Source organism: Boeremia exigua (assembly GCF_020726555.1).
Source record: "Boeremia exigua strain MPI-SDFR-AT-0100 chromosome Unknown C7974scaffold_10, whole genome shotgun sequence".
Lineage (NCBI taxonomy): Eukaryota > Fungi > Ascomycota > Dothideomycetes > Pleosporales > Didymellaceae > Boeremia > Boeremia exigua.
Genome location: NW_025763527.1, coordinates 566,322 through 591,695, shown reverse-complemented (window position 1 = coordinate 591,695; position 25,374 = coordinate 566,322). Strand labels below are relative to the sequence as shown.

Sequence of the window (25,374 nt, the reverse complement as noted above, 5' to 3'; positions counted from 1 at the left end):
TTTCAGGAGGGTGATATGTGACCGCTTGGCCATCTGCAATTGCGGCCCACACGAGCGTTCCATTGGCTTTGGAGAGGTCACAACGACGAGATGGTCACGCTTCTTGTCAATATTATTTGTACCATTGTACCTATACCGTATAGAAGATATTTTCACCCATGCAATAGAACGCCACATGACTGCCGACTTCCACTGTGTATATCATCACACGATTGTATGATCAGGGTGCACATGCTCATAACAGGCTTCCAATCACCGGCCACATGTTCTATCGTTTTCACTAACGCAGGTACCCGGCGTGTAACAGCCATCGACTTCGGCAGCAGTACCACCAGGTAATACTGCTTCCGTGGCACCAGTCTTAGTGCATGCTCTAGAAGTTTGCTGGCCTCAGACGAGGGTCGGGCGAGTAGATCTGCCGGTCCCACGGAGACACTAGGTTCTTGAAGAAACGGACCGGTCAACTAGAAGCAAGTAATGATATTCAATATGCCCTTGTCACCATGCCAGACACCCGTCGCACTGTACACCTATGTCCACTGCACGGCTCCCTTTACCGACACCGTCTCTCGACTCCATCCGGGGACTTCGCTTGTACAGTCGCCGATCGCGAGCCTCAGTGCTGCTGCGGTTTGCGTGACCAGAGCCATGTCCCTGCATCGTGTAGCGTCGTAGCCGCCGCCCAATCTGCGTTATCGGGGTTTGTACGCGCGAGGCTGCGCGGGCGCACAGTCGGGCTGCGGCCTGGAGATTAAAGTATGTATTCTGGGGTGGCGATACAAATATGGAGAGTTAAGGGGCTGAAACAGAGATATGTATTGTTGGGCGGGCTGTGTTGCCAGATGCCCAACCCATGAGTACAGATTAGATGTAGATGTTGATGAAATGGAATAATGTTTGTTGATGCAGGAGAGGGGGTTGGTTGCGAATGTTTCGAAGACGTTATTCGGATTCGGAGCCGTCTTCTGACGCTTCGACCTCTGCGTCGCTCACGAGGTCGCTCAACGCACTGCTTTCTGCATCGCTAAGCTCGCTGGCCTCTGCCTCGCTCTCATCCTCACTCTCGGCCTGCTTCGCCCTCTTCCCTCTGCCCTGCGTTTTCTTTCCGTTTGCGGCCTTGCCGTTAGCCTTGACAGGACTCGTTCCATCGCCCTTACGAGCCCCGCTCCTCCGTACAAGATGATCAATCGGGCACCCCTTCTCCCACCCGTCACTGCTCTCTCCTGTGATTGCCCTGCACCGCGGACAGCTCTTGCCATGCTTGATAAGCAGCTGGTGTAGCGGGTACTTTAGATGATCGGGCACCCTGACCTCACAGTGCGCATACGTCGAGTTGCGGTTCGGGCCTGTAAAGTTCCCTTTTGCACCAGGTGCCAGACCGCGCTCGTCACCCGCTTCAGGAACCCAGCCTAGCCACTTACAAAGCCGGAAGACGTGTGTGTCGACTGCGAACGAGGGGCGTTGCAGGCAGAATAGCAGCACGCATGATGCAGTCTTGGGGCCGATACCGGGGTAAGATGTCAGGTGGGCGAACGCGTCGTCGGTAGAGAGCAAGTGCAGATGATCCAGGGATACGATGTCTTGGTCTGCTTTCTGCATTTCCTTGTTCTTCTCTTCGGATGCCTCATTGGCTTCTCCCTGTGCTTCGTCTGTTGAGGACTTCAGGGCATCGCGGCGCGCTTGGTTCTCTTGCCACACCATTTGCAAAATCTTCTTGATATCTTTGCTCTTAACGTCTGCGAGGCCGCCAGACTTGATTGCTTCGAAGATCTCTTTCACGTCGGCCTTGCGTACAGAGTTCCAGTCGACGCTGCCTTTGCCGACGCCAGATTGCAGGATGCCGAAGCGTTTGACGAGACCCGCAAAGGCGCGAGATGAGTTTGTGCCGGATGTAGCGGCTGATAAGCGCGTGCGAATCAGAGCATCAAGCACGGATGGGACTTCGCCGCAGCCAGATACTTCGAGAGATGGTAATGGGATCTCTTTGGGCATCGTGACTTTACCATGAACCTTAGAGAGAATGCGTGTCACTTCCTCACATTCTTCAGGTGTAGGATGCGGATAGTTGGGATACGGCGTCTGGCCTGGTGTCAGGCCGTAACTGGATTTCTTCTTTGTTGTCTTCTTTTCAGTTGTTGTGGCTTTTTCGACAAGATCGTCAACATCTTCCTTCTTCGTCTTAGATAGCTTTTTCATTGTTGTTGCCTTCTTGGTCTTCTTCGCAGACGAAGTTGAGTCCACTTCTCCTGATTCAGGCGTGAGATCAGGTATAGCCCCCAAGTTGTGCGGCAGATCATCAACATCGACTTCCTTTTTTACTTTCTTGGCTCGTTTCGTACCCTTGGGTGTCGACAAGGCTTTATGTGGTGATACATCTTCCTCCTTGACAGCCTTCCTCTTGCGCGAAGAGGCAGGTTTTGGCGTCGCTGGTGGGCTTGATGGAGGACTTGAGAGCTGCACTGGTTCATCCTTCACATCTTTCAATGATGCTGCTGCTGCAATCCGAGTAGAGCCCCGCGTAGCTCGTGTCATCGTGGAGGGTGTCGATAAGGTCAATTGACGCAAAGAGCGACTCAGTGAGGTTTTGACAAAAAAGGAAGTGGACCACAGATTGGGCAATTGCGGTGCAGATGACCGAGTCGTACAGGTGACTTAGAAGTGGGAGCACACAAGAATATGACACAAATGCTAAATCGCAGAAGACAAATGTGACATCAGTGATAGAACAATAAATATTTCACAGGTGAAGGCTGGGGGCACGATGGATGGCGAAGGTACAGGACGTCATTGATTGGCGCTCAGACCCAGACCCTGCATGATTTTAGCGCGACACGCTTGCTCGGAACTAGACGCGGCTGCCCCGCGCAATACAAGTCTGTCGGATCGCGCCTCCCTTACTTTCTGCAGTCTATATCTATATATGTTCAAAAACATGGCCGGAAGAGTACCGCTCGTTGTGCCTGCTCTTAAGAAGCACACCGCGACTGTTATTGTTGCTCACGGTTTGGGCGACTCAGGCGCAGGATGGTAAGGCGTGTTGTCCAGGAGCACCGAGACATGCTAATAACACGCAGGATCTTTCTCGCGGAGAACTGGCGTCGCCGCAGCAAGTTTGAGGAAGTTTCATTCATCTTCCCTAACGCGCCTAGCATTCCCATCACTCTGGTCTGTTCTTTCGTATGGCGCGAAACACTCCTGGGACTGACGATGATAGAACATGGGCATGAGCATGCCGGGCTGGTACGATATCAAGTCGCTCAGCACCCTCACCGACCGCGAGGAGGACGAAGCCGGCATTATCAAATCCCGTGACTACTTCCATTCACTCATCGACGCCGAAGTCGAGAAGGGCATCCCCGCGGACCGAATCGTTATCGGTGGTTTCTCGCAAGGAGGCGCTATGTCTCTGCTGTCCGGCGTCACATACAAGAACCAGCTAGGAGGTATCTTCGGTCTCAGCTGCTATTTGCTGCTCCAGAAGAAGATCAAGGACCTGATCCCCACCGAGAACCCCAACCAGAGCACGCCTATCTTCATGGGACACGGCGACGCCGACCAAGTTGTTGCACACAAGTACGGCAAACTTAGTGCCGATGAGCTCAAAAACCACGGGTACAAGGTCGACTTCAGGACATACAAGGGTCTGGTGCACTCAGCAGACGCTGACGAGATTGACCATCTTGAGGCCTACCTGAAGCAGCAGATCCCGGCTCTTGGTGAGTCTGGGAACTCTCTCTGACTCGCTGAAAGCAGTCCCACGAGTCTCTCAACCGCGGTAACGACTTTCCTGGTGCTATTTGTCAGCTTGATCGTCGCGTGGTATGCCCTGCACAAGAAGCGCGATAGCGCTGCGATCGAGCCTGCAAAGCCAACTTGAGTGCCAGATTGCTGGCTCAGGTTGTTGATGGAGAGACTTCAGAATTCGCAGAGGCATTTCTTGTGACATTTTCTCCAATACCCACAGCTACTTTTTCTGTATTTCCAATATAGACCTTTCGACATTAGTCTCGTGCAGCAGCGTGGTGTGGGGCTGCGCGTCCATCGCGCAGCCCCACTAAAATGTCGTGTCTTCCAAACCCTGAATCTATCGTCACCAATTCTCAAGATCCTTCGCGCCGCCCATAGCACATAACCTCACAGCACAGCCTCCACCTCCAAGACATTACACCCTCATATCTCCCACTCGCCCCAGCGACCCCCACAATGCCCACAGTCACCCTCCACCCTCCCACCGCCCCGCCCTCCACCCCCGAGAACCCGCTCCCGCCCCTCCTCCACACGCCCAGCGGCCTCGCCCTCCTTGAAGTCCAAGGCACCATCCATTTCCCCCCGCCCGCACCCTCCGCCACGTCGACACGCGTCGGCAAGCTCGTGTTCCCGACGTACAACCCCGATATCCACGGCGCCGACGACACCAAGTGGATGAAGCGCGTGTACCTGTACGTGGGCGACAACCAGCGCATGGTCGGGGAGTGCAAGAAACTGGGCAAGCCGTTTGCGGTGGTGCGACGGCGGGGCGGGGACGAGGACGCGGAGGGGGATGTGGAGATGCAGGGTGAGGCGGGAGAGGAGGAGTTGCAGATTGTTGAGGTGGTGAGGCATAAGATTGTGTTTTCTGGGCGGCCAGAGCCGGTGGGTGGGGGTACGGAGGAGACGTGAGAGGCGAGCGGTGCATGATGACTCGCGAAGGGGCAGGGTGATAGGACGAGGCCAAATGTCCCACTCGGCGAAAACATCACAATCAGGTGCGCATGATGGGTGATGAGGCTTGTGAGAGATGCATTCGTCGCTCAAACGGTGGGGTCTACATCATACTCGACGTCGGTCCGGATCACATACTTCGCTCCCTCGACCACGCCCGTTCCCTCGTGCAGCAGCGCACCTGCCGCCTCGCCATGCGGGAACACCGCGACACTGCCCATGATCGGCTTCACTGGGTATGCATTGATGACGCCCTCCTTCACACTCGGAATAAAGAACGTGGTCTCGCCGCCGCGGAAGTCGTCGTTCAGGTAGATCAGGAATGTGAACAGACTCGACTGGCGGGCGTCCGAGGGCGAGGAATCGTACTGGTACGCGTCGGTCGCCGGATCGATGGCTGAGGGTGGCCATGCGCCGTCTACAAGCCCATTAGCAAACGTGAATATAAGTGTTACGGGGATCGGCAGGACTCACCGATGTGGCATCTGTATTCTGCTCCTGGCACATAGCGGTACACTCTGAATCTCCGGTTGATACCCCTCACCGCCCTGCCGCCGACAGACTCCGGCACAAACGCCTTCACACGATCCCACAGCTTATCGTGGAACGCCTGGTCGACGATCCAGTAGAAGTTGTGCGCGAGGATGCTTGTGTCCTCGCCTTGGGGTCGCATTGGCGCGTCAGGGATGAACTCGACGGTCTCACCTGCGCAGATGATCGATGAGCACTCTTCGGGAGTCAGGACGTCCCTGATAAGGCGGAGATTCGGCACTATTGGGTGGTGGTACACTTCTGTCTTGGGACCTTCGCCGAGGAGAACTGTGTCGTCTTGCGAGGCAAAGAGAACGGCAGGGTGCAGGTTCGGCGGCTTGCGGAGCGGACCGGGTGTTGTCTCGATGACGCGGAAGTTGTCCTTGTTGATTGGGGTGGATGTGAAGATGGACTTGTCTTTGATGGTGCGCCGCAGCTGGCGCGTGGGCTCTGTGGCAGGCCGTAAATTCCAGGTCTCTTGGAGCGAGATGGGGCTTGATGTTGCGTCAATGCCGTGGGATGTGGTGTCTGTTGGGCCAGTGACTCGGAGGATGGCATCCAGAACTCGAACAAGCTGCTCATTGCTGGCGTTTTTTCCAACGACAGTTTGGCTTGGTACTTGGACGTGAATAGAGAGTCCGGATATCACATCTAGTGTGCGCACCCAGCGACACAATGCTCCAAGTGATGGTGTCTCCTTCCGGATACGCATCTCTGCTAGGAGAATCATAGCGTCTGTGTATTTTCCATCCGTGAGCGCTGCAGAAATGCGGCCGGTGAGATTGCTGTTTTCTGTCTGTACTTAGCAGCTCATCTTCATCGTAGCAAACGCTGGGCATACCAGCTGCAGCCATTCCTGTGGTGCTCGCCTGGCGAAAGTTGTAGACGGCCGCCCTAAGGTCCTTACAGGCCTTCGATTTGATCAAAGCTGGGTGTTCTGACAAGGATTGCAAAGTCTCGACAGCAATATCCAGCTCTTCAGGTGATATGACTGCATGTATGCTTGGTGCTCCTAGTGCAGTGTCTTTCTCATGCGGTGGGCTTGGGAGGCTTGCCGTCGCCTGCTTCTTCACGGCGTTGTTCGAGGCATTGTTGCGCTTCCTCTTCGCCATGGCGACGATTGGTTACGAGACGCTGTGAGGGCTGTGTGATTGCAGGTATCCTAGAAAATTGTTCTTGAATCTTCTGTTCTCTCGTAGCCGCCAGGAGTTTTCTCAATTAATCCCAATGGGTTTGAAATGTCTCGTGAGATGTAAGTGGCGATAAAAGTTCATATCGATAACGCCAGTGCACGGTCCATCTTCCCCACATCAACCTTCTCCATCAGCCATGTCTCCAGCACCGTCCTCTGACACGGTCTAGCTACTGTTGCGCTTGATGGTCTTTCGGACGTCTTACTTCTAGAAATTTGCTAAGGGTAGTAGCACTCTCGCGTAGCGGGGGTACCGGGCCATGTCGCCTTTCGCGGCCACAGTATCGCCATAACGCTGCTTTGAAACTGCTAACAATCCGTGAGACGTGTTAGGGCTGACTTTTACGCACGATAGACTGCGTTGGTCTCAAGGATTGCGATACTCGCCATTGTCGAGTTTCCTGGGTCTTAAGTCATTGTAAAATCAACTTACGTGAGGGGTCAGCAGCCTCGAGACGATTAGTCAAAAAGCTGACAGTGCACCATATGTGCCACGTTTCACTTATCCATCAATGTGCAGAGAACGAAGACAGAGCTGCTACTTGATCACTTCATCACTGCATCAGACTGCGTTTAGAAAGGTGCAAATCGACGAGTACGCAGAATAGCCATGAACGACCATAATACTATCAATCACCAAGAGAAGCTTGTCGAGCACATCAAAAGATGCTATCACGCATACCGTCACACCCAAGATATCGACAGGAAGGGGTTGTTCTTCTCTCCGAGTTGCATGCAGATCTGCAGAACCACACCATCTTATTCTGCGACGAGTCGAGAGGAGATTGTGCAGTATCTAAAGGATGCTCAGAAAGGCGACATACCACTCGAGCAAGACTTGAATGGATCCGAAAACGTTGAGGACTCTTCGCAAACTGTGAGCAACGTCAAAGTAAGCCTGGGTGTGTATACAATCCGACCTTTGCGCGCATCTGAGTGCGACTTTGGTGATGGAGCCGTAACATCACCTGTCCATCTGACCCCAAATGAGTTGAAAGCAAGAGCGACGGAGCAGAATTGGGTTGGCATGCGGGTCGATCTCTGGGATGAGGGTGTTGGCCAGGGACTACTGGTCAAAGTTCAATACTGGTGGCGCCTGGAAACAATCCCCGATGATGAGCGTCTGGAATCTGATACCTCTGATAAGAACTGGAGGCAATGCCTCCACGACATCATGTACATTGGCCCTCGCGACGGGACCGAGGGTGCAGGAGGACTTCAGATCTTGCAATAATCATCGCAGGGCCGTGAGCAGCTAGAAAGAGGATCTTGTATTAGTCTCATTCTGTCATAAACCATGTGCTGAAAATTGTCTAAAGACCTTCTTTTAATGACCGACCTTCGAAATTCAGCAGCTTCCTCCAACTCGTTCCAAGCTCGCTCCGTACTACCCATCCGTACATTTATAAGTCTTAATTAAATAAATAACTAAATAGCAGCACCTCTACAAGTCTACTAACTTAAATAAACTGAATGCAACGTTGAAACACTATCGAATGAGTAACAAAGTTGCCTGATACTTCACTTGTTGTGTTTCTTGACATCTCTGGTCACAACATACTGTAATAATGTCAATACTCAGTCCACTCTAGATTGTTTCACTCAAGCTTTGCCTTTCGTCTTAATCACAACAAGTGTGCTCAAGCCTCGACCACGGCTCCGTGACTCTTCTGCCCGAGCCCTCGCTTACCATAGTGCAATTACTTTAGACGGCTGTTCCGGACCGGCGGCTCAATTCCCCAAGGTTGACATTATACCATGTATAAGACGAACATATAATTCCATTGTGAGAATACTGCAAGGGTTTTCAACAGATCAGTCACTCTTCAAATTTGGAAATGCGTTTTACAAGGATCAAAAGCTTTGCGCTCTTCGCGGGTTCAGTCTCTGCTGCAGTGGGAGATTGGCAGCAATGTAAGTAAACTCGTGCAGAGTATCTATCGTGTCTAATGTCTTCCAGGCGGCGGAGTGAACCACAGCGGAGACACCACATGTAACGCAGGATCTGGCTGTGTAAAGATCAAGTAAGCTCAGCAACCTCAGCGATGTATGTGCACTTTTGACAAAACCGAAGTGACTACTACTCGCAATGCCAACCCGGAGCCGCCGTCACAACTCTAGCCACCTCGACAAAGCCCACAACAACTGCTACCAAGACCACTGCAGGCAGCACCGCAACCACTCCAAGCCCACCTGCCGCAACAGGCACACCAATAGGCACCGGCCCCGGCACAACGCTCCAACCCGGCTACTACTGGATCCGTGCCGTCGCCGCACCCAACTTCCACAAATACATCCAAACCGACCCTCTGTACGCCACCGGCCCCGCACTCCTGGGCGACTACACCACCGCCGGCCAACTGCAAGTCGTCGACGGACAGCTTGTGCAACTCGTATCCGCGCCCGGCGCGGCCGTGAAGCTACTGTACGCCGTGGTGTCGGAGACGCGGTACATCAACGGCAACTCCTTGTCGGTGACTTTCTCGACCACGAAGAATACGTACGGGCAGTTTGCTTGGCAGGGCGATGGGCTCACGTGGAGTGTGGCGGGCGTCACGAGGCCGAATGCTGCGGCGTGGTATGTGTGTGCGGGGCAGCAGTTGTATATCAACTTGGGAAATTATCTGTATCAGACGCCGGCTGGGTGTGTGGATCAGACGATTCATTATTACAATGATAAGACGGCGAATGCTTGATCGGAGAGGATTAGATAGCTCATGAAGTACTATGGTTACCACTTCTCCTTCTATATGTTGATTGTGTCTTTGAAATTTGTAACTGATCGATCTGTGATGCCGGGGTGTGTGCTCGCATCAGCCATTTCAGATAATCGTGAGGGCTAGTGCGAGCTAACATCAATTACCAATTCTAATATCAGACCGAAGACGTACAATTGTAGAACATGATACAAAAAGAAAATCAATCAAACCAATAATGAATATGCTATCATACGAGGATGCGTGCAGCGCAGAGCGAGGAGCGTTCCTTGCTTCAAGCAGACAGCATGAACGACCGCCAGATCGGTTCCAACTTTTTGCAGAGCATCTTCTCTGTCCTTACTCCTTGTCGTGAAGTATAGCACACGGAAAGAGAGTCGTAGCCCCTAATCCTCCACCAACAGCGCCAACGCCCTGTTCAACCCCTCCAGCCTCCTCCTCACCACCTCCTTCTCACACCTAATCACCTCCTCCTCCCTCATCCCCTCCACCCTCGCCTTCTCAGCCCGAACATCCTCCTTCTCAAACCGCTTCGCCCACATCCCCCGCCAATTGACCACGCACTGCCGCACCCACACCACCCACCACATCGCCTGCGCCCACTCCGCCAACTCTGCGTCACTGCTCCCAGCCTCCACGGCCTCGCGCCACTGCAGATCGAAGTCCTTAGCGTGCGGAGAGGTGAGGAGGTACGGCGATCCGGTGGCGCTGAAGGCGGTCCACCGCGCAAGGCAAGCTAGTCGGGCGGCTGCGGACATGGATTGCGGGGGCGGTGCGGGTTTGCAGGGATGGGGTGGTTGGCGGGGGAGGGCGTCGATGTAGAGAGTCGTGCTGGGGTGGTTTGGATCCAGGGCGATGGGTGCTGGTGCGGATTTGGGGGTGTTTTGGGGTCTGCTTGTTGGAGATGGTGGCGGTGTGAATTCACCGTGCTGCGGCAGTGCTGGATGGAGGCGTGGCGTGCTGGGAGGAGTCTGAATGGCTGGCTGTCGGATGACAATGTGCGGGATGTTGAAGTCGTCACGCCAGCCATCGGTGCCGGTTGGAATGGCGGCTGTGATCAGGTCTCGAAGTCGACGTTCTTCCACCTCGTTGACGTGATGGGAGCGTTTGGCGTAGTATCCCTCCGCGACATGTGGGAACATGGTGAAGATCTTCTCCTTGACTGTTAATCGGGTTCGCGCCGTCCACGCTTCCAGATCTCCTTCTCCATCGTCGTAAGACTTGTGCTCAGAGTAACGCTCGGGAATCCACTTCTTCAAGAAGTTTGACCTATGAGGGTGCTGTACCAAGTAGCTCTCGTCCTCGAGCTTGGCCTTGAAGTTCCCAGGGTGGAACAGCCAGCTACTGGTATACTCTTCATAGACTATCTGCGTCAGTATATTCACCCATACAGTTTCGTTCATTGCACTCACTCTCTTCTCCACTCTCAAACGCGCCGTCTACAACTTTTCGGCTGAGACCCAGCACCCTGCAAACCGTCCACGGGTCTTTCGAAACCCACACCATGCTACCAGCCCAGTCCGTACTTTCCATCTCCCTCACCCTCACGTGCAAGCCCTCGGGATCAAGCGTCAAGCCAAGCGGGTTGACCATACTGCCCAAGATACTGGACTGGCTGGCGTAATCAAGCTCAAATGTCGTCCACAAGAACGATTCAGGCTTGAAACAAACCTTGACATCGATCTGGACCCAAGTCTCTGGCTCTTCGTCGCTGCACTCACTGATATCACAGCCCTCGTTGTCATCAAGGCAGCAAGCCGACGAAGTGGCAGGCATCGGGATGGCGAAGTACATACAGTCGGGCGTCAGAAAGCCCCGGCGTCCATGAGGCGTGTCCAAGGCATATTTGATGGCCTGGACGACGCGTTGGAACGGGAAGGTACTAAGCGTGAGATCTGCTTCTCCCAGGGGCGCAGAAACGAGGAAATCGATGTCGCCATAGTCGGGTTTACCTGGGATCTCGAAGGGCACCGTGACGTGGGAGAAAACTGTCCGTAGAGCTGCTGTAGTGATGGACTTGACTTCGGCATAGACGTTGGGTGGTATGCGAGGGCAGTACAGGTCTTTGAAAGCGTGGCCACCCATATCTGCGCCAGCAAGATATTAGAGATATTTTGTACCTAGGGTTGCGAAAGACGGAGGTTGTAAAATCGACACGAAGATCGGTAGCTGACGCTAAATAGCAGGTGAAGCCGAAAGCCAGTTGTCTATAGGACCAGGTGAGAGAGTGAGCAAGCCTAGGTGGATTAGTTTGGTAACAGAGTACGAGCTTAGCAAGTTTGTAACGCTCACAGCTGCAGAGCGCAAGAGTGACAATGATAAACAGAGTAATTGTACTAAAAGCTGTGGAACTGGGCGTTCATACACTCATACCAACTCCATATCGAGCCACACCGAGGAAGAGACCGTCTATAGCCCACTGGACTGTATGCCTCCGAGAGCAAGTCTAAAGCTTGTATCAGAACCCCTCCGACGCCACCGATCCTTTCCCTAATTTTCGTGATTCATATTGCGTCTAAAAAAAGAAAGTTGAATGTGCTGAGACAACTGTTCATATCGAGGCCACCTAGTAGTCGTTGTGGTTGTGCAAGCTGATGTCCTGGCTGCTACCGTTCGTTGCTGGTGCAGGCTCCGGACCGGCATTGTTGAGGCCAGCGATGTCATCGGCAGGAACCTTCTGAATCCCGCTGTCGCTCACCGGTTGCCACTCAGGGCTGTTCTCACTCTCACCTGATGGAATGACGTTGCCGTGATGGTCAACCTCGACACCCTTAGCAGCCATACGAACTTGCTGTGGGTTCGCTGTGCCGTGCAACACGGCGGCCCTGGCGCTGTCCAATACCTTGGCTTGGCGTCTCTCGCCACGAATGCGGTCGATATGCTCAAAGTAGCCAGCGTCGACGGGCGTGACGTACTTGCCGCAGAAAACACCAACCTCGAAATTCTGTGTCTTGGGGTCACGCGGTGACAACGAGGCACATGCTCTTGTAAGGTCCTCGAGCGTCTGGTAGATGACACCGTCTGCGCCAATGTGCTCTGCGATAGCGGCGGCGTCTCGCTGATGTGCAATAAGCTCGGACGATGACGCAAGATCGATTCCGTAGATGTGAGCGTTGGTAATGGGGGGTGCGCAGGAGGCGAAGTAAACCTTGGTTGCGCCAGCTTCACGCGCCATAAGGACAATCTCGCGCGAAGTCGTACCGCGAACGATAGAGTCGTCCACTAACAGCACGTTCTTGCCCTTGAACTTCTGCACCATGGGGTTGAGCTTCGCGCGAACACCCTTCTGCCGCATCTTCTGGTTCGGCATGATGAACGTGCGGAAGATGTACCTGTTCTTGACGAAGCCGGCTACGTAGGGCTTTCCTAGTGCCTCAGCAACGCACACAGTAGATGTGATGCTGGTTTCTGGGATAGGCATGACCACGTCGATCTCATCAAGAATCTTCTGGCCCAGCTGCTTCTTGATGGTCTCGGCGAGTGTGTATCCCATGTTGCGCCGACTCTCATCAACGTCGATGCCGTCAATGACCGAATCGGGACGAGCGAAGTAGACGTACTCGAAGATGTCGGGTGTGTAGGTCTCTTGCTTGGCAACCTGCTTGAAAACGGGCTCCTTACCCTTCTCGAGAATCACAGCCTGACCAGGCAGGATGTCCTGGAATGTCTTGTATCCGCACTGAACAAGGGCTACGCTCTCGGAGGCCATCATGTAGTCAAATCCATGACCAGTCTCGGAGGGTCGCGAGCCAAGCACCATAGGACGGATGCCGTAGGGGTCGCGGAAGCCAATCAAACCAAAACCTGGGAACTGTCAGGATGTGTTTTGACCGATCGAGTGAAAATCTGCTTACCAGCAAGCATAGCTGTGCACGCCCAACCGCCAACACACAGCGCGTACATGCGCTCCAAGGCTGCAAAGCAGTCGCTGGCGTTGATACGGGCTTTGCCAGTCTCGTTAAGCTCATCGGCGAAGATGTTCAGCATGAGCTCGCTGTCGCTCTCGGTGTTGATGTGTCGGTGTGCGACCTGGTCAAGGCGCTCGCGGAGGGCAGGAGCGTTGATGAGGTTGCCGTTGTGGGTCATGCAGATACCGTACGGGCTGTTAACGTAGAACGGCTGGGCTTCCGAGTTGGCACTGCTGCCGGCGGTGGGGTAGCGAAGGTGGCCAAGGCCCATGTATCCGGGCAAGTCGGCGACACGTGCTCCGTCAGCGAAGACCTTGGAGGCCATGCCGTTGCCCTTGCACTGGTGAAAGCGTCCACCAGAGCTGCAGCTCACGATACCAGCAGCATCCTGGCCACGGTGCTGCAGCAGATACAGCGCATCGTGGATCTCGACGGATGCCGACGACGACTTCGGATCGCCGTGGATGACGGCAATAATTCCACACATGGTGAAGGTTGTGAAATATTAGGTGTTGAGAATACACGAATCTGATCAATCGCGTCAGTTGCGGTTTCGCTGCGGAAAAGCGGATACAGTAGTGGGGGTGGTGGCTACGATCAGAAAGTCTTTGTGCGCTCATTCGAATGTCGCAAGTCTAACATCTAAAAAATGACAAATTCATCATATAACGTGGGAGCAGGGTCTTAAATATTGGGAAAAGCTACACACCTAGTAGATGTACGCGCCTCTGGATATGTGAACGCGTTCAGCTGGGATGGAAGTTGGATGTAGGTGTGGAAACGCGACCAGCGGCTGTTAATTCGCAACGGCCATAAACTTGTGTCGTGAGGGTCCTCGGACAGCGCTGAGGCGTTCTTGCGTGCGGAGACATTTTGTGAAAGAGGAGCTCGTGGGGAGCAGAAATTTTGGTTAAGAGGGAACGCGTCAAATCGGACCGCCGGCCAGTGGCGGGTCGGCGCTTGGCTCCGAGGGCCGGCACCTCCACAATACGGAAGCTTTCACGAACAACATCCGAGCATGAGGAATTGCTTTTGCTGAGACTGTATACTGCATCGACATCACACAAGGGAGAATAGTGGACTAATACTGTAGAACTGCACTCTCGCCCAAGATCCACATAGCTCCATCATCGCCATGTTGCATGAGGGATGCTGTGTCGCTGTGCCTCTCAGCTAGCGTCTTCGGGACCGGAAGCCCTAGGGACTCCGATTAGAGTGCATGGGTGTGTTACCCAAGCCACGACCGATACGAACTCACCTTTTGTCGAGGTAAGGAGTAAACACTCGAGGCTCTGTGGGAGGCCTTGTGAGGGTGCAACTTCACCACTAGCGGCGGTAGCGCTAGCGCGGATGTGGTATCATCACCTCGCTGCTGCCTCCTCTGAATTCCATCTTACTTCGTCCTTCCAGCACACCGCACAAACCCATCCGATATCGTACTGATCCAGGCCTAGTTCGCCCTTCCAAGAGTTTCACGCTCGAGCATGCACATGAACAATGAGTGGACCCGCAATGGTGTGTGCGCCACCGAGCTGCAGCGTTAGTTGCACGAATCCTCCACACGACGATGCTACATCATCAGGCTCTAGCAAAGACTATCCGACCACTGTATCGACACCTCACACCTCAATCTCGTCTTGCGCGGAAGAAGAGGTCTTTGATGAACTGAAGCACTACATCGCCCTGGGTTGTGTTCATCTGGAGCACCCTGTACCCCTGCAAGTCAATGTGACACCAAATCTTGACTCTGCATGGAGTGAGGTTCTTCGATCCCAGTTACCAGAGGAAATCAGATCCATCATTGGCATTCAAGCCTCTCAATTGCTAGATGCACGATGGATACGGCTGTTCCTATTTTGCTCTCCATCTCAGACATTACGCAGCATTGCTCGCGTTTATCTGCTCCCTGAAGATTGGAGCCGCCGCTCGATAAGCCGTAGCGGTAGTACGTTGAAGAAAGCACTCCGCCACCTACTCCACCAGATTGATACTTCGCCCAATGCATGGAACGCGGATCTCTCGGACGCACAGGTACAGCCATTCGATCTATGGGCCGGTGGGCTAGATACTTCGTTGTACTATCTGTTCAACAAACTACCTTCGCCGGCACCAGATCCAGCCAAAATAAAGAATCGTTACACCAGAAGAGCCGCCTACGATTTACTGGGGTCTGCACAAGCCTCGGAATGGGAAGATGATGGACAACAACCTCTAAAAGGGTTGAGGACTAGGCTATACCCCTACCAAGCTAGATCAGCTAGCTTGATGTTAGAACGGGAGGCTGCGCCTCAGTTGCAACTTGATCCCCGCTTGGAGACTCGCATATCACCCAATGGAGATAAGTACCTGTACTGTGCGCGAGATGGCTCCTTTCTGCAAGATCAGAGATTCTACGAGTCAAACCGTGGCGGTATTCTAGCAGAGACCATGGGTTTGGGCAAGACAATCATCTGCCTGGCGTTGATCCTTGCGAGCCAAGGCCACTATCCTCAAATACCTGAGATGTTTCGACAGCCCTTGCCCATGCGTGCCCGTGTAGGCACTTTGAAGGAGATGGCAGCTAATGTACCTGGTCGTTACGCGATTCCTGACAAGGTATGTCTGGAAGATATGGCTCAGCATGCCGATGTCAATGTACCTCGATTACAGGCGGTTCTGGATAGCAACGTGCCATTTTACGAGATACCGCCAGAGCTGCCACGTATGAACCGTGCAACTAAGATCCCACCTCCAAGGCAATACGCCATGTGCTCTGGTACTCTACTAGTTGTCCCCAAAAATCTGCTACATCAATGGCAATCAGAGATTCGAAAGCACCTCCTCCCGCAAGCTCTCAAAATCCTTGTCGTGGATACAGTATCTAAGCGCAATCAGACGAAGATCCCCTCGTCTGATTCTGCTGGCTTCGACTTTACAAGTGAGCTACCAGCGCCCACAGAGCTTATGAAATACGATGTGATCCTCTTCACGCGCACTCGCTTTGAGCAAGAGATTCAGGATGGGACCGATAAGCAGGGCCGCCGTTATGCGGCAGGCGTCTCCCGTTCTTGTATCTGTCCATATATTGGCGCAACCCGTATACCAGATTGCAACTGCTTTGGCAGCGGAACAGTATACGAGTCACCTCTCCTGAAACTTCACTGGCTTCGCATCATAATCGACGAGGGACACAACTTCTCGTCCGCGACCTCAAATGCAGTGCTGGTCGCTAAACAAATACTGGTCGAACGGCGATGGGTCGTGTCTGGTACGCCAGCAAAGGATTTAGTTGGCGTTGAAGTGGACATGTCAACAATGGACGTCAACGATGAACATCCAACTTTGCTTCGCGATTCAGTAATTGAGCAGCGCAAAACATTCAACATTACAGATGAATCAAAGGCAGTTAAGGCACTAGGATCACTTGCATCGAATTACCTCATGGTGCGCCCTTGGTGTGCTTCGAGTGCCGAAGGTGGAATTGAATGGGATGAATACGTGTATCGACATGAGCATTCACATCGGAAGACCTATTCAAGCTTTTCGTCGTGCTTTCAACGTGCCCTAGAAGGACTCGTTGTAAAGACCAGACCAGAAGATGTTGAGAAGGACATCGTGCTTCCTCCACTCAAGCACAACGTCGTATACCTCCAACCATGTTGGTTTGACAAGATGACGGCGAATTTGTTCATCCAGGTTCTGCGCGCGAACGCCATCACCTCTGAGCGATCCGACGTCGACTACCTCTTCCATCCGAACAGCATCAAGCCAAGGCACACACTCATCCGAAACTTGCGTCAGTCCAACTTCACATGGACTGGCTTCAGCGTCAAACATGTCGTGGATACATTGGAAACAACAACCAAATATCTCTCCAAAGACGACAGAAAGTGTTCTCTGGAAGATGCTAGGTCGCTTTTGGAAAGCAGTCAGGCAGTAGCAAGCCTTCCAGCAACGCCAGATTGGGTAGCCTTGAGTACAGCGCATGAGGTTGGTTTTGCAGTCGAGGCCTGGCCAGTAGAAAGCGAGAAGTATTTTGCATTTGCCTACCCTGAAAAACCTACGATGGTCGGCTTGACGCAACTACTTGAGGGCCAGTTGCACATCGATAGCAATGTCAGATCGGATGATCCTGCCAAAGACTTGGCCTTGATCGGCGGAGCAGGAAAAGCAAGGATTTCTGCCATGACTGAAGCGGAACAGCAATTCAAACTGCCCGACAACGATGCATCGAACGATGAATCAATGCTCACAAAGTCAGGAATACCCAGGGACCTCATTCAGCCTCTTAGCAGTCGACGTACATCGATACTTGCCAGCAAAGCACCGCCGGCAAAGACCATCGACAGCGAATCTACCGATGCTCCAGAGCCAATGACTCCTCTGCCTGCTCGTCTAAGGAAACGTAAGATAACTCCCGACGATGAATTAGCGATGCTGCCTCCATGTTCACCACTGCTTGATACACGCATTGTTGGTACCACTTCAGCGAAACTCACATACCTCATCGACAAGGTGGTAGAGCACCAAGCCACCAAGAAGATTATCATATTCTATGATGGTGACAATGCTGCTTTCTACATCGCACAAAGCCTGGAAGCGCTTTACGTAAATCACCGTATCTACGCTCGACAGCTGGACAACACGAAGCGCTCGGAGTACGTCAGGCTGTTTAACGAAGATGATTCTGTGAGAGTCCTGCTCATCGATGTTGCCTGCGGTGCTCTGGGTCTCAACCTAAATGCGGCAAGCATCATTCTCATTGTCAATCCGATCAATCGTCCGGGACTTGAGGCTCAAGCAATCAAGCGAGCTCACCGGATTGGCCAGACAAAGGAAGTACTAGTCGAGACGTTGGTCCTTGAACATACCATTGAGCACGCAATCTTTGAACGTGCAAAGAAGATGAGTCGCGCTCAGCATTCGGAAGCGAAAGAGTTGGAAGATGACGCTGGCATCACCGAGATCATCCAGAACGCACAGATATTGCCTGCCTCAAGCAATGAACAAGGACTATCGAAGTTTGCGTTGCTGACGGCCCCACAGCAGCTCTTCGGTCGGCCGAACCGAGACAAGTACCACCGATTCCAGGTAAGCACACCAGAGAAATCGAGAAAAAGGGTAAAGACATCTAAACGCACAACACCCTCGAAAGGAAGTGGAGCCAGTACGCCGATCGTTATTGGAGATGGGGACGGAGCAACGTACCGGCCGGCGATCGCACAACCAAGTTCCGGTCTGCTGGGAGAGCATGTTTGAGCATGTTTGACGTGGAGTGAGAATTGGAGTATATATCGCTCGCGTCCACTGCCAATTCTTAGAAGTTCTGCTCCATACACAACGAATCTCCCTCACTAATACAGTTCCATTATCTGACTATCTTCATCTGCTTCCCCCAGATGTGACCAAGAAACATGCTGCGAACCACACGGATACTCACCTGCCCAGTTTACACAAATCTGCCAGGCTATGCCGCTTTGCTTCGGAACGCCGACGGCTAACCTCTGCCAAGTTCATCACTATCACTGGGCATAAGAGCGAGCAAACGTACTGGGAATCCGGGTTGACGTTATCGCTAGTGCCATGCGAGCCAAGTGCCAGTGATCGGGACGCGCGGAGACGGCGATTCCACGGTGAAAAGGCGGGCCTTGGACAAGAGCTCTTGGGCAGCGCTGCCAATATCCTTACACAGCAACCGACAAAACAAGCCCAGGGAGCTTCGATTTCGACACCCGCAACTGACGGAAATCCGCACGTCGCAACAAAGCACTGTGCGTGTGGAGGCGGGGAAGCCAAGAAACCCTCCGCCCAAGCCACCACTGCCAAGTCCGCTATCGCCTCGTCATCGGCCAAGCATCCACCGTTGGCGCCAGCCCCCGGCTTACAGATTTCCGCTTCCATGCCTGCCACGAGAAATCCAAGACCGACATGACGGCACCAGGCCTAGCTGCAATGGGAAGGTGATGCTGGGTGATAGTCAGGCACTTGATGAGCGTCGAGTATTTATACCAGGCGGGCGCGAGGGGAATGGTCGATCACGCGCAATTGCATCTCTCCTCTTTCCCTCAGAGGTAGACAGTCATCATGGTGAACATGCTCGGTCTTGCTGCGCTTTGCTCGTCCTTTGTGGGCTTGAGCAGGGCGGCTGCTCTTGGCACTGCTGAGGAGTACGCTGATGGCAGCGTGCATGCTAAGATCATGGGCATGAAGATGGTGAGATTACATCCAATTGAGTACCCAACAAGTCTGACGTCCTGGATAGGCTGAGTGGGACGCGGAGATGGCGTCGGGTGCCATGGATAGCTCCAAGTACCCGGAACTGGGCTACACTGCGTGCAAGGATGGTTTCGCGGCTGGGGTTCCCGGAGACAAGAACAACACGTTCAAGTGCAACAATGTACGTATTCTCCTTCTCGAGGTTTGATACAGATCTGACATGCGCAGGTTGACTTGTACCACTTCCTGCCTCACGCACAGCTCGGCAGTGTTGGTCAGGGTTCGTCTTCCTGGGGTTGGACCTCTGAAGACGGCCGTGAATTCGTAGCCATTGGCCAATTTGACGGTACCGCTTTCGCCGAGATCACGCATGAGGGCAAACTTTCTTACCTTGGCCGTTTACCTCCGTACGACCCTGTGGGCTCCCGTTGGCGCGAAATCCGCATCCTGCGCGACTACGCCGTCATTGGATCTGAGGCCATCAACTCGGGTGTCCAGGTCTTCGACATGAAGAAGATCCTGACCCTCGATCCCGCGAACCCGCACAACTTCACCCAGGATGACCTCACCGGCTACTGGAACGAGCTGCCCGTCGGCCGCACGCACAACATCGTCGTCAACCAGGAGCTCAACTACGCCATGGCGGTGGGTTCGGTCGGCGGCAACGAGACGATCCGCGTCCGCGGTGATCTGCCCTGCCGCGGCGGTCTCATCTTCCTCAACATGACCGACCCCTCCAACGTCTTCTCGCCCGGCTGCGCCGCCGGCGACGGCTACGTCCACGACGCCGAGTGCCTGGTCTACCGTGGTCCCGACAAGCGCTACTACGGCCGCGACATCTGCTACGGCTACAACGAGGACACGCTCACCATCTACGACGTCACCAACAAGAACGGCAACACCACAAACATCATCTCCATCACGTCGTACCCCGGCGCCGAGTACGTGCACCAGGGCGTCGTCAACAACGAACAGTGGCAGGAGTACATCTTCCTGGACGACGAGTTCGACGAGCGCGACGCCAAAGTCGGGCCCATGACGCAGGGCCTGCCGACGACGCACATCTTCGACATCCGCGACCTCGAGAACCCGCACTACTCGGGCAACTTCGAGGGCAAGCGCCGCGCCATCGACCACAACCAGTACGTCGTCGACGGCTACCTGTACCAGAGCAACTACGGCGCGGGCCTGACCGTGTACGACATCTCGAGCATCACCAAGGATCCGTCGGGCGACTCGATCTGCGAGGCGGGCTTCTTCGACATCCACCCCGAGGACGACGAGCTGGAGGGCGGCGGCACCGTGGCGTTCCTGGGCTCGTGGAGCAGCTACGCCAACTTCGCCTCGGGCTTTATTTTCGTGCACACGATCGAGCGCGGCTCGTTCGTGGTCAAAATGACATCTAAGACGTGTCCGAAGCCCGCCGTGTGCAAGTCGGACAGCTGCCTGGTGAGCATGCGGGCGAGCAGCATCGAGGGCCGGCTGGAGGAGAGCATTGGCTTCTGCGACGGGTACTTGCGCCGCGAGAACGAGGGCTTGCAGGGGATTCCGGATTTCGCGCGCCAGGGGTGTGGTGGTAATAGGACGGAGCAGGTTGTGGCGCGGGTTAGTAGTGCGTGTGCGTGTGTGCCGACGGTGGCGGTGCCGGAGCTGCCGCGGACGACGAGCAGGCCGCCGGTGCCGACTGTGCTGCCGCCCAGGAGGGTGTGATGGTTGATGTAATGATCAGTGATGACGGTCTATGAATGTAAATAGTAATGAACGCATCACACTATACCGACCTTTGCGCAATTCATGTCCACGGTCTTGTTTCGCACGCATCTAGCATAGCGTTGTTCGAAACATCTGGTGTTAGTTGCAGTTCGTTAGTCGCCCATGATTGTAGGAAGACTCTGCTGCCTATGCTGTGTCCGAGTGTTGTATGCAACTTACCAAGGACTAATCAGATACCTTCCACCAACGAGCTCGGGAGTCTCTCAGGAGTGTCAAAGAACAAGAACCAACACACAAGAACCATATTGACTTCACTCGCTAAATTCTTCTTTTTACCTTGTCTACTCCTGGATATACTTCTTCAGCCCCCTCAGCCTCTCCATGGCCGTCTCCAGCACATCGTCATTCTTGCACACCGCAAACCGCAGCCAATCCTCCACAATATGCGCGTTCTCGGGGGTGAAGAACTCGGTCGGCGGAATCGCCGCCACGCCCACCTCCTTGATCAGGAACCACGAGAGCTTGAAGTCGCGCGGGCGCTCGGCCACATGGGGCGGGAACTCGTAGCCCTCTGGCAGCTTGACCTTGCTCATGTTGACGAGGACAAAGTAGCCGCCCTCGGGGTCCGAGTAAGGGAGATCCAGCTCCTTGAAGACGGCGGTGAACTTGTCGATCTTGGCTTTCATCTCGGCCTTGCTCTCGTCCCAGAAATTGTGCGCGTCGGCCTGCTCAAAGCCGATGGCGGTGGCTTCCTGCAAGGGCGAGACGCTGCTGTAGCAGATGCGCGTGTGCGCTGCCGACACGTACTTGATCAGGTGCTCCGGCCCGATCAGCCAGCCGACGCGCCAGCCGGTCGCGTAGAAGTTCTTGCCGCCGGAGCCGACGGTCAGGGTCAGGCGGGCGATCTCGGGCGAGAGCGTGGCGACGCGCGTGAAGGGTACGTAGTACAGGCGGTCGTAGACCTCGTCGCTGAGGATGATGATGTTGTGTTTTACACACAGGTCGCCGATGGCAGTGAGTTCCTCCTTTGAGAAGACCTTGCCGATGGGGTTGTGCGGCGAGTTGAGGACGATCATGCGCGTCTTGGGGGTGATGGCGGCTTCCAGTTCCTTAATGTCGAGGCTCCACTCGGCGGCGGAGGTCGTCTTTGTGGCGCCGTCCTTGGGCGGGTGCATGGGCACGTACACGACCTTGCCGCCGGGCATCTCGATGTTGGAGATGTACTGGTCGAAGAACGGCTCGAAGACGATGACCTCGTCGTCCTTCTCCAGGAAGCCCATGAAGGCGCTCAGCATGCCCTCGTTCGCGCCCGTTGTGATGGTCACCTCGGTCTCGGGGTTGATCTCGCGGCCGAAGAAGGGCGAGTAGGCGTCCGCAATGGCCTTCTTTAGCCGCGGGCGCCCCTTGGTGGGCGAGTACTGGTTGCAGTCGACCTGGTCGAGGGCGGATTTGGCGGCATCGAGCACGAACTGCGGCGGGTTGTAGCCGAAGAAGCCCTGGCCCATGTTCACGATGGGCTTGATGGGCGAGGCCGCGGCCGCCTCGTTGACAATGGTCCACACATCCTGCTTCTGGCCGGCGACGCGGGCGGCGGGCTTGAAGGGGTCTTCGCGGCGCGTGGTTGCGGACATGGTGCGGAGGCAGAGGCGGGGGACGGTGGTGGGGCAGGTGGGAGCTCGGAGGAGCGCGGGGCTGGATGTCGTGAGTCTTGAAGCTGCAGTTGCGATGCCCCTCATGTCAGTCTACACGCTCGTCCAGGACTTGCTCGGAGTCAGACCGCAGACCGCTGCTTAGATTCATTGCGTGCTCGTCGTGCATGCAGCCAATGCCGTCATTTGCCGCAGCCGACGTTGTGGCCGAAGCTATGGCCGACACCGGCGGCGCGACGGGCGGCGCGTGGAATGTTACGCGACGGGCCTCAACATTCGCCATTGACCATGTTGGACTGCCCCATCTGCCAGAAATCCGTCCTCGACAGCAAAATCAACGAGCACCTCGACAGCAACTGCAAGGACCACCTCGCCGAGAATGAACACGTGAAAGCACAGCCGCACAGCTTCTTCACGGCCACCCAGCGCCAGCGACCGCCATCGCCGTCACCGCCGCCAGCTGCTGCACCGCGCGTCGACCGAGCGAAGACACCACCCAAGAGGTCACATGACGACGCGAACGAGGATGGAAAGAATGGCGAGTCACTGGCCGCGGTGAAGCGACAGCGCCGCCTGAAAGCTGTCGAAGATGCCATGCCGCTGGCTGAGCGCATGCGCCCGACCTCCCTTGATGATGTGTGCGGGCAGGATCTGGTCGGGCCCGGGGGTATCCTGCGGGGCATGGTCGAAGAGGGACGGCTGCCATCGATGGTGCTCTGGGGACGGCCGGGCACGGGAAAGACAACCATCGCCCGTCTCATCGCCAACACAGCCAACGCACGCTTCGTCGAAATCAACAGCACAAGCACGAAGCTGGAAGAAGTCCGCAAGATCTTCAACGAGGCTGCCAGAGACTTGCAGTTGACTGGCCGCAAGACCATTGTCTTCTGCGACGAGCTGCACCGCTTTTCGAAGACCCAGCAAGACGCCTTCCTCGGTCCTGTCGAGTCTGGGACCATCACCTTGATAGCGGCGACCACCGAGAACCCGTCCTTCAAGGTCATCTCCGCGCTCCTCAGCAGATGCAGAACATTCACCCTCGACGACCTGCGCGAGGAAGACCTCCTGCGCATCCTGCAGCGCGCAGTGGCCACGACGTCCACCACCTCGCCCCTCCTCGACGACGCCATGCTGACCTACTTCGCCCGCTTCTCCGACGGTGACGCCCGCACCGCGCTCAATCTGCTCGATCTAGCCATCAACCTGTCCAAGAACCCCGGCATGACCAAGGAGAAGATCCAGCAATCCCTCACCAAAACCTTAGTCTATGACAGAGCAGGCGACCAGCACTACGACACCATCTCGGCCCTGCACAAATCCATCCGCGGCTCCGACGCCGACGCCGCCCTCTACTATCTCGCGCGCATGCTGCAGTCGGGCGAGGACCCGCGCTACATCGCACGCCGCCTGCTGGTCGTCGCCAGCGAAGACGTCGGGATAGCCGACAACACCATGCTGGGCCTCGCGACCGCCACCTACGACGCGTGCGAGAAGATCGGCATGCCCGAGTGCCGCATCAACCTCGCGCACTGCGTTGTCGCGCTGAGCTTCGCGAAGAAGAGCACGCGCGTCTACCGCGGCTTGCACGCGGCCCTGGATAGTCTGGCCGAGCCGGGCGTCGCTGCGCTGCCCATCCCGAAGCACATCCGTAATGCGCCCACGCGCCTCATGAAGGACATGGGCTACGGCGACGGGTACAAGTACAACCCGGACTATCTGCACGGGAGGGTCAAGCAGGAGTATCTGCCCGAGGCGCTGCGCGGGCGGACGTTCCTGGACACGAGCGATTTCGGGAGCAAGCGCGATCCGGATCTCGAGGCGGAAGTGACGGCGGACGAGGACGAGGACGACGGGGAGTTGAGGCCCGAGGTGGATGATAGGATACCTACTAGTCCTGTGCTGGAATGAACGGGTCTTCACAGTACACAGCGTCTGTGTCAATTTTGATCTGTGAATCTTGATCTGTGAAACCACGAGTTGCTAGCCATCACAGCCCGCACACCTCCCCACCCCGCTTTCCTACCCCAGCCTAGAGCTGACACCCACCCCCCAACCCCTAGCAACGAGGCGCCCCGTCTGACACCCCCAACCCACCCCTGCCCATCGTCTCCAACCCCTACGCCCGACCCAGCACCAAACACCTGCACAAGCACCAAACACCCACCCAAGCACCCACCACCACCACCACCCCTCAACCACAGCATATTCTTGTCCCCAGATCCCACCGCCATGTTCGACACGCAAACGCTCGCCGTCGTGGCCTTCTTCCTCGTCAGCTCGGTGCTGGGACACGTGCTGCTGCATCGCGTTATTAGGACGCCGGCGCGGTATTATCGGCCTGGTTTGGATGAACAGGGGGGTGGGCTGTGAGGGACGGGCGGGGTTGTTTGTGATCTAGGACCTTGATTGCGGGGGGTGTTGAGTGAGGAGTGGGAGATTGTCTGCGGCGAGGTCGTGGCTGATGGGTGTGGTTTGGTTTGGTTTGGTTTGGTGACTGTGGCTTCTGGGGTGGAGCGGTGGATGGAGGTGGGTGGATGCTACTTGGGTGATTAAGAGAAGAAAGGGATGTGAACGGGTGGTAGACGGTGGAAGGTAGTTGTTGCTATCAAGTCTGGGTGGTTACATTGAGTGCACGCTGTCGTGAACCTGCGTCCCGATCTCGACCCCCGGACTTCCTCTCCCATCCCACCTGCTCCATCTCCGCCTCAGCATCCCCATCCCGACCCTTCACACACCACTCCACCCTCCACCCTCCACCCTCTTCCTCC

General features: G+C 55.2%; 12 protein-coding genes across 12 annotated transcripts; 7 read left to right on the top strand and 5 right to left on the bottom strand.

The window, feature by feature from the left end:
- Nucleotides 1-848: 848 nt before the first annotated feature.
- On the bottom strand, nucleotides 849-2,764 carry C7974DRAFT_33445 (DNA glycosylase). Its single transcript, XM_046139158.1, has one exon. The coding sequence runs from the start codon at nucleotides 2,530-2,532 to the stop codon at nucleotides 943-945; it is 1,590 nt and encodes a 529-aa protein (XP_045993915.1). The 5' UTR covers nucleotides 2,533-2,764; the 3' UTR covers nucleotides 849-942.
- A 168-nt stretch (nucleotides 2,765-2,932) lies between these two features.
- Nucleotides 2,933-3,739, top strand: C7974DRAFT_318101 (Phospholipase/carboxylesterase/thioesterase; the record flags this gene model as incomplete). Its single annotated transcript, XM_046138635.1, has 3 exons — nucleotides 2,933-3,027; nucleotides 3,075-3,165; nucleotides 3,215-3,739. 3 exons carry the CDS (start codon nucleotides 2,933-2,935, stop codon nucleotides 3,737-3,739), a joined length of 711 nt encoding a protein of 236 aa, XP_045993914.1.
- A 464-nt stretch (nucleotides 3,740-4,203) lies between these two features.
- Nucleotides 4,204-4,659, top strand: C7974DRAFT_415985 (chromosome transmission fidelity protein 8; the record flags this gene model as incomplete). Its single annotated transcript, XM_046143942.1, has 1 exon — nucleotides 4,204-4,659. The coding sequence occupies one exon, from the start codon at nucleotides 4,204-4,206 to the stop codon at nucleotides 4,657-4,659; it is 456 nt and encodes a 151-aa protein (XP_045993913.1).
- A 131-nt stretch (nucleotides 4,660-4,790) lies between these two features.
- Nucleotides 4,791-6,344, bottom strand: C7974DRAFT_436033 (prolyl 4-hydroxylase; the record flags this gene model as incomplete). The annotated part of the gene is made up of 3 exons (XM_046145104.1): nucleotides 4,791-5,119; nucleotides 5,176-6,024; nucleotides 6,074-6,344. 3 exons carry the CDS (start codon nucleotides 6,342-6,344, stop codon nucleotides 4,791-4,793), a joined length of 1,449 nt encoding a protein of 482 aa, XP_045993912.1.
- Nucleotides 6,345-6,580: 236 nt separating this feature from the next.
- Nucleotides 6,581-7,864, top strand: C7974DRAFT_400502 (uncharacterized protein). Its single transcript, XM_046142513.1, has one exon. The coding sequence runs from the start codon at nucleotides 7,035-7,037 to the stop codon at nucleotides 7,656-7,658; it is 624 nt and encodes a 207-aa protein (XP_045993911.1). The 5' UTR covers nucleotides 6,581-7,034; the 3' UTR covers nucleotides 7,659-7,864.
- A 398-nt stretch (nucleotides 7,865-8,262) lies between these two features.
- On the top strand, nucleotides 8,263-9,120 carry C7974DRAFT_378803 (uncharacterized protein; the record flags this gene model as incomplete). Its single annotated transcript, XM_046140425.1, has 3 exons — nucleotides 8,263-8,338; nucleotides 8,385-8,448; nucleotides 8,499-9,120. The coding sequence occupies 3 exons, from the start codon at nucleotides 8,263-8,265 to the stop codon at nucleotides 9,118-9,120; spliced, it is 762 nt and encodes a 253-aa protein (XP_045993910.1).
- Nucleotides 9,121-9,220: 100 nt separating this feature from the next.
- On the bottom strand, nucleotides 9,221-11,233 carry C7974DRAFT_426890 (uncharacterized protein). Its single transcript, XM_046144541.1, has 2 exons — nucleotides 10,554-11,233; nucleotides 9,221-10,504 (listed from the first exon to the last, which is right to left on the bottom strand). Exons 1-2 carry the CDS (start codon nucleotides 11,224-11,226, stop codon nucleotides 9,528-9,530), a joined length of 1,650 nt encoding a protein of 549 aa, XP_045993909.1. The 5' UTR covers nucleotides 11,227-11,233; the 3' UTR covers nucleotides 9,221-9,527.
- A 221-nt stretch (nucleotides 11,234-11,454) lies between these two features.
- Nucleotides 11,455-13,937, bottom strand: C7974DRAFT_341388 (phosphoribosyltransferase-like protein). Its single transcript, XM_046139275.1, has 2 exons — nucleotides 12,996-13,937; nucleotides 11,455-12,945 (listed from the first exon to the last, which is right to left on the bottom strand). The coding sequence occupies exons 1-2, from the start codon at nucleotides 13,534-13,536 to the stop codon at nucleotides 11,708-11,710; spliced, it is 1,779 nt and encodes a 592-aa protein (XP_045993908.1). The 5' UTR covers nucleotides 13,537-13,937; the 3' UTR covers nucleotides 11,455-11,707.
- A 624-nt stretch (nucleotides 13,938-14,561) lies between these two features.
- Nucleotides 14,562-18,287, top strand: C7974DRAFT_317457 (P-loop containing nucleoside triphosphate hydrolase protein; the record flags this gene model as incomplete). The annotated part of the gene is made up of 1 exon (XM_046138600.1): nucleotides 14,562-18,287. One exon carries the CDS (start codon nucleotides 14,562-14,564, stop codon nucleotides 18,285-18,287), a length of 3,726 nt encoding a protein of 1,241 aa, XP_045993907.1.
- Nucleotides 18,288-19,021: 734 nt separating this feature from the next.
- On the top strand, nucleotides 19,022-21,007 carry C7974DRAFT_33374 (uncharacterized protein). The gene is made up of 3 exons (XM_046139143.1): nucleotides 19,022-19,241; nucleotides 19,291-19,425; nucleotides 19,473-21,007. Exons 1-3 carry the CDS (start codon nucleotides 19,113-19,115, stop codon nucleotides 20,952-20,954), a joined length of 1,746 nt encoding a protein of 581 aa, XP_045993906.1. The 5' UTR covers nucleotides 19,022-19,112; the 3' UTR covers nucleotides 20,955-21,007.
- A 255-nt stretch (nucleotides 21,008-21,262) lies between these two features.
- On the bottom strand, nucleotides 21,263-22,873 carry C7974DRAFT_400494 (pyridoxal phosphate-dependent transferase). Its single transcript, XM_046142512.1, has one exon. The coding sequence runs from the start codon at nucleotides 22,691-22,693 to the stop codon at nucleotides 21,299-21,301; it is 1,395 nt and encodes a 464-aa protein (XP_045993905.1). The 5' UTR covers nucleotides 22,694-22,873; the 3' UTR covers nucleotides 21,263-21,298.
- Nucleotides 22,874-24,579, top strand: C7974DRAFT_400493 (DNA polymerase III, clamp loader complex, gamma/delta/delta subunit). The gene has a single exon (XM_046142511.1). It carries the CDS (start codon nucleotides 22,895-22,897, stop codon nucleotides 24,512-24,514), a length of 1,620 nt encoding a protein of 539 aa, XP_045993904.1. The 5' UTR covers nucleotides 22,874-22,894; the 3' UTR covers nucleotides 24,515-24,579.
- Nucleotides 24,580-25,374: the final 795 nt, after the last annotated feature.

Excerpts from the sequence above, each read along its gene's own strand:
- C7974DRAFT_400493 (XM_046142511.1), top strand. The coding sequence starts at position 22,895 with ATGTTGGACTGCCCCATCTGCCAGAAATCCGTCCTCGACAGCAAAATC.
- C7974DRAFT_426890 (XM_046144541.1), bottom strand. The coding sequence starts at position 11,226 with ATGGGTGGCCACGCTTTCAAAGACCTGTACTGCCCTCGCATACCACCC. Across the intron at positions 10,505-10,553 it reads GTTTGAGAGTGGAGAAGAGA|TCTATGAAGAGTATACCAGT; the intron begins GTGAGTGCAATG and ends TGACGCAGATAG.
- C7974DRAFT_400494 (XM_046142512.1), bottom strand. The coding sequence starts at position 22,693 with ATGAGGGGCATCGCAACTGCAGCTTCAAGACTCACGACATCCAGCCCC.
- C7974DRAFT_400502 (XM_046142513.1), top strand. The coding sequence starts at position 7,035 with ATGAACGACCATAATACTATCAATCACCAAGAGAAGCTTGTCGAGCAC.
- C7974DRAFT_33374 (XM_046139143.1), top strand. The coding sequence starts at position 19,113 with ATGGTGAACATGCTCGGTCTTGCTGCGCTTTGCTCGTCCTTTGTGGGC. Across the intron at positions 19,242-19,290 it reads AGATCATGGGCATGAAGATG|GCTGAGTGGGACGCGGAGAT; the intron begins GTGAGATTACAT and ends CGTCCTGGATAG. Across the intron at positions 19,426-19,472 it reads ACACGTTCAAGTGCAACAAT|GTTGACTTGTACCACTTCCT; the intron begins GTACGTATTCTC and ends TGACATGCGCAG.
- C7974DRAFT_33445 (XM_046139158.1), bottom strand. The coding sequence starts at position 2,532 with ATGACACGAGCTACGCGGGGCTCTACTCGGATTGCAGCAGCAGCATCA.
- C7974DRAFT_341388 (XM_046139275.1), bottom strand. The coding sequence starts at position 13,536 with ATGTGTGGAATTATTGCCGTCATCCACGGCGATCCGAAGTCGTCGTCG. Across the intron at positions 12,946-12,995 it reads GTGCACAGCTATGCTTGCTG|GTTTTGGTTTGATTGGCTTC; the intron begins GTAAGCAGATTT and ends GACAGTTCCCAG.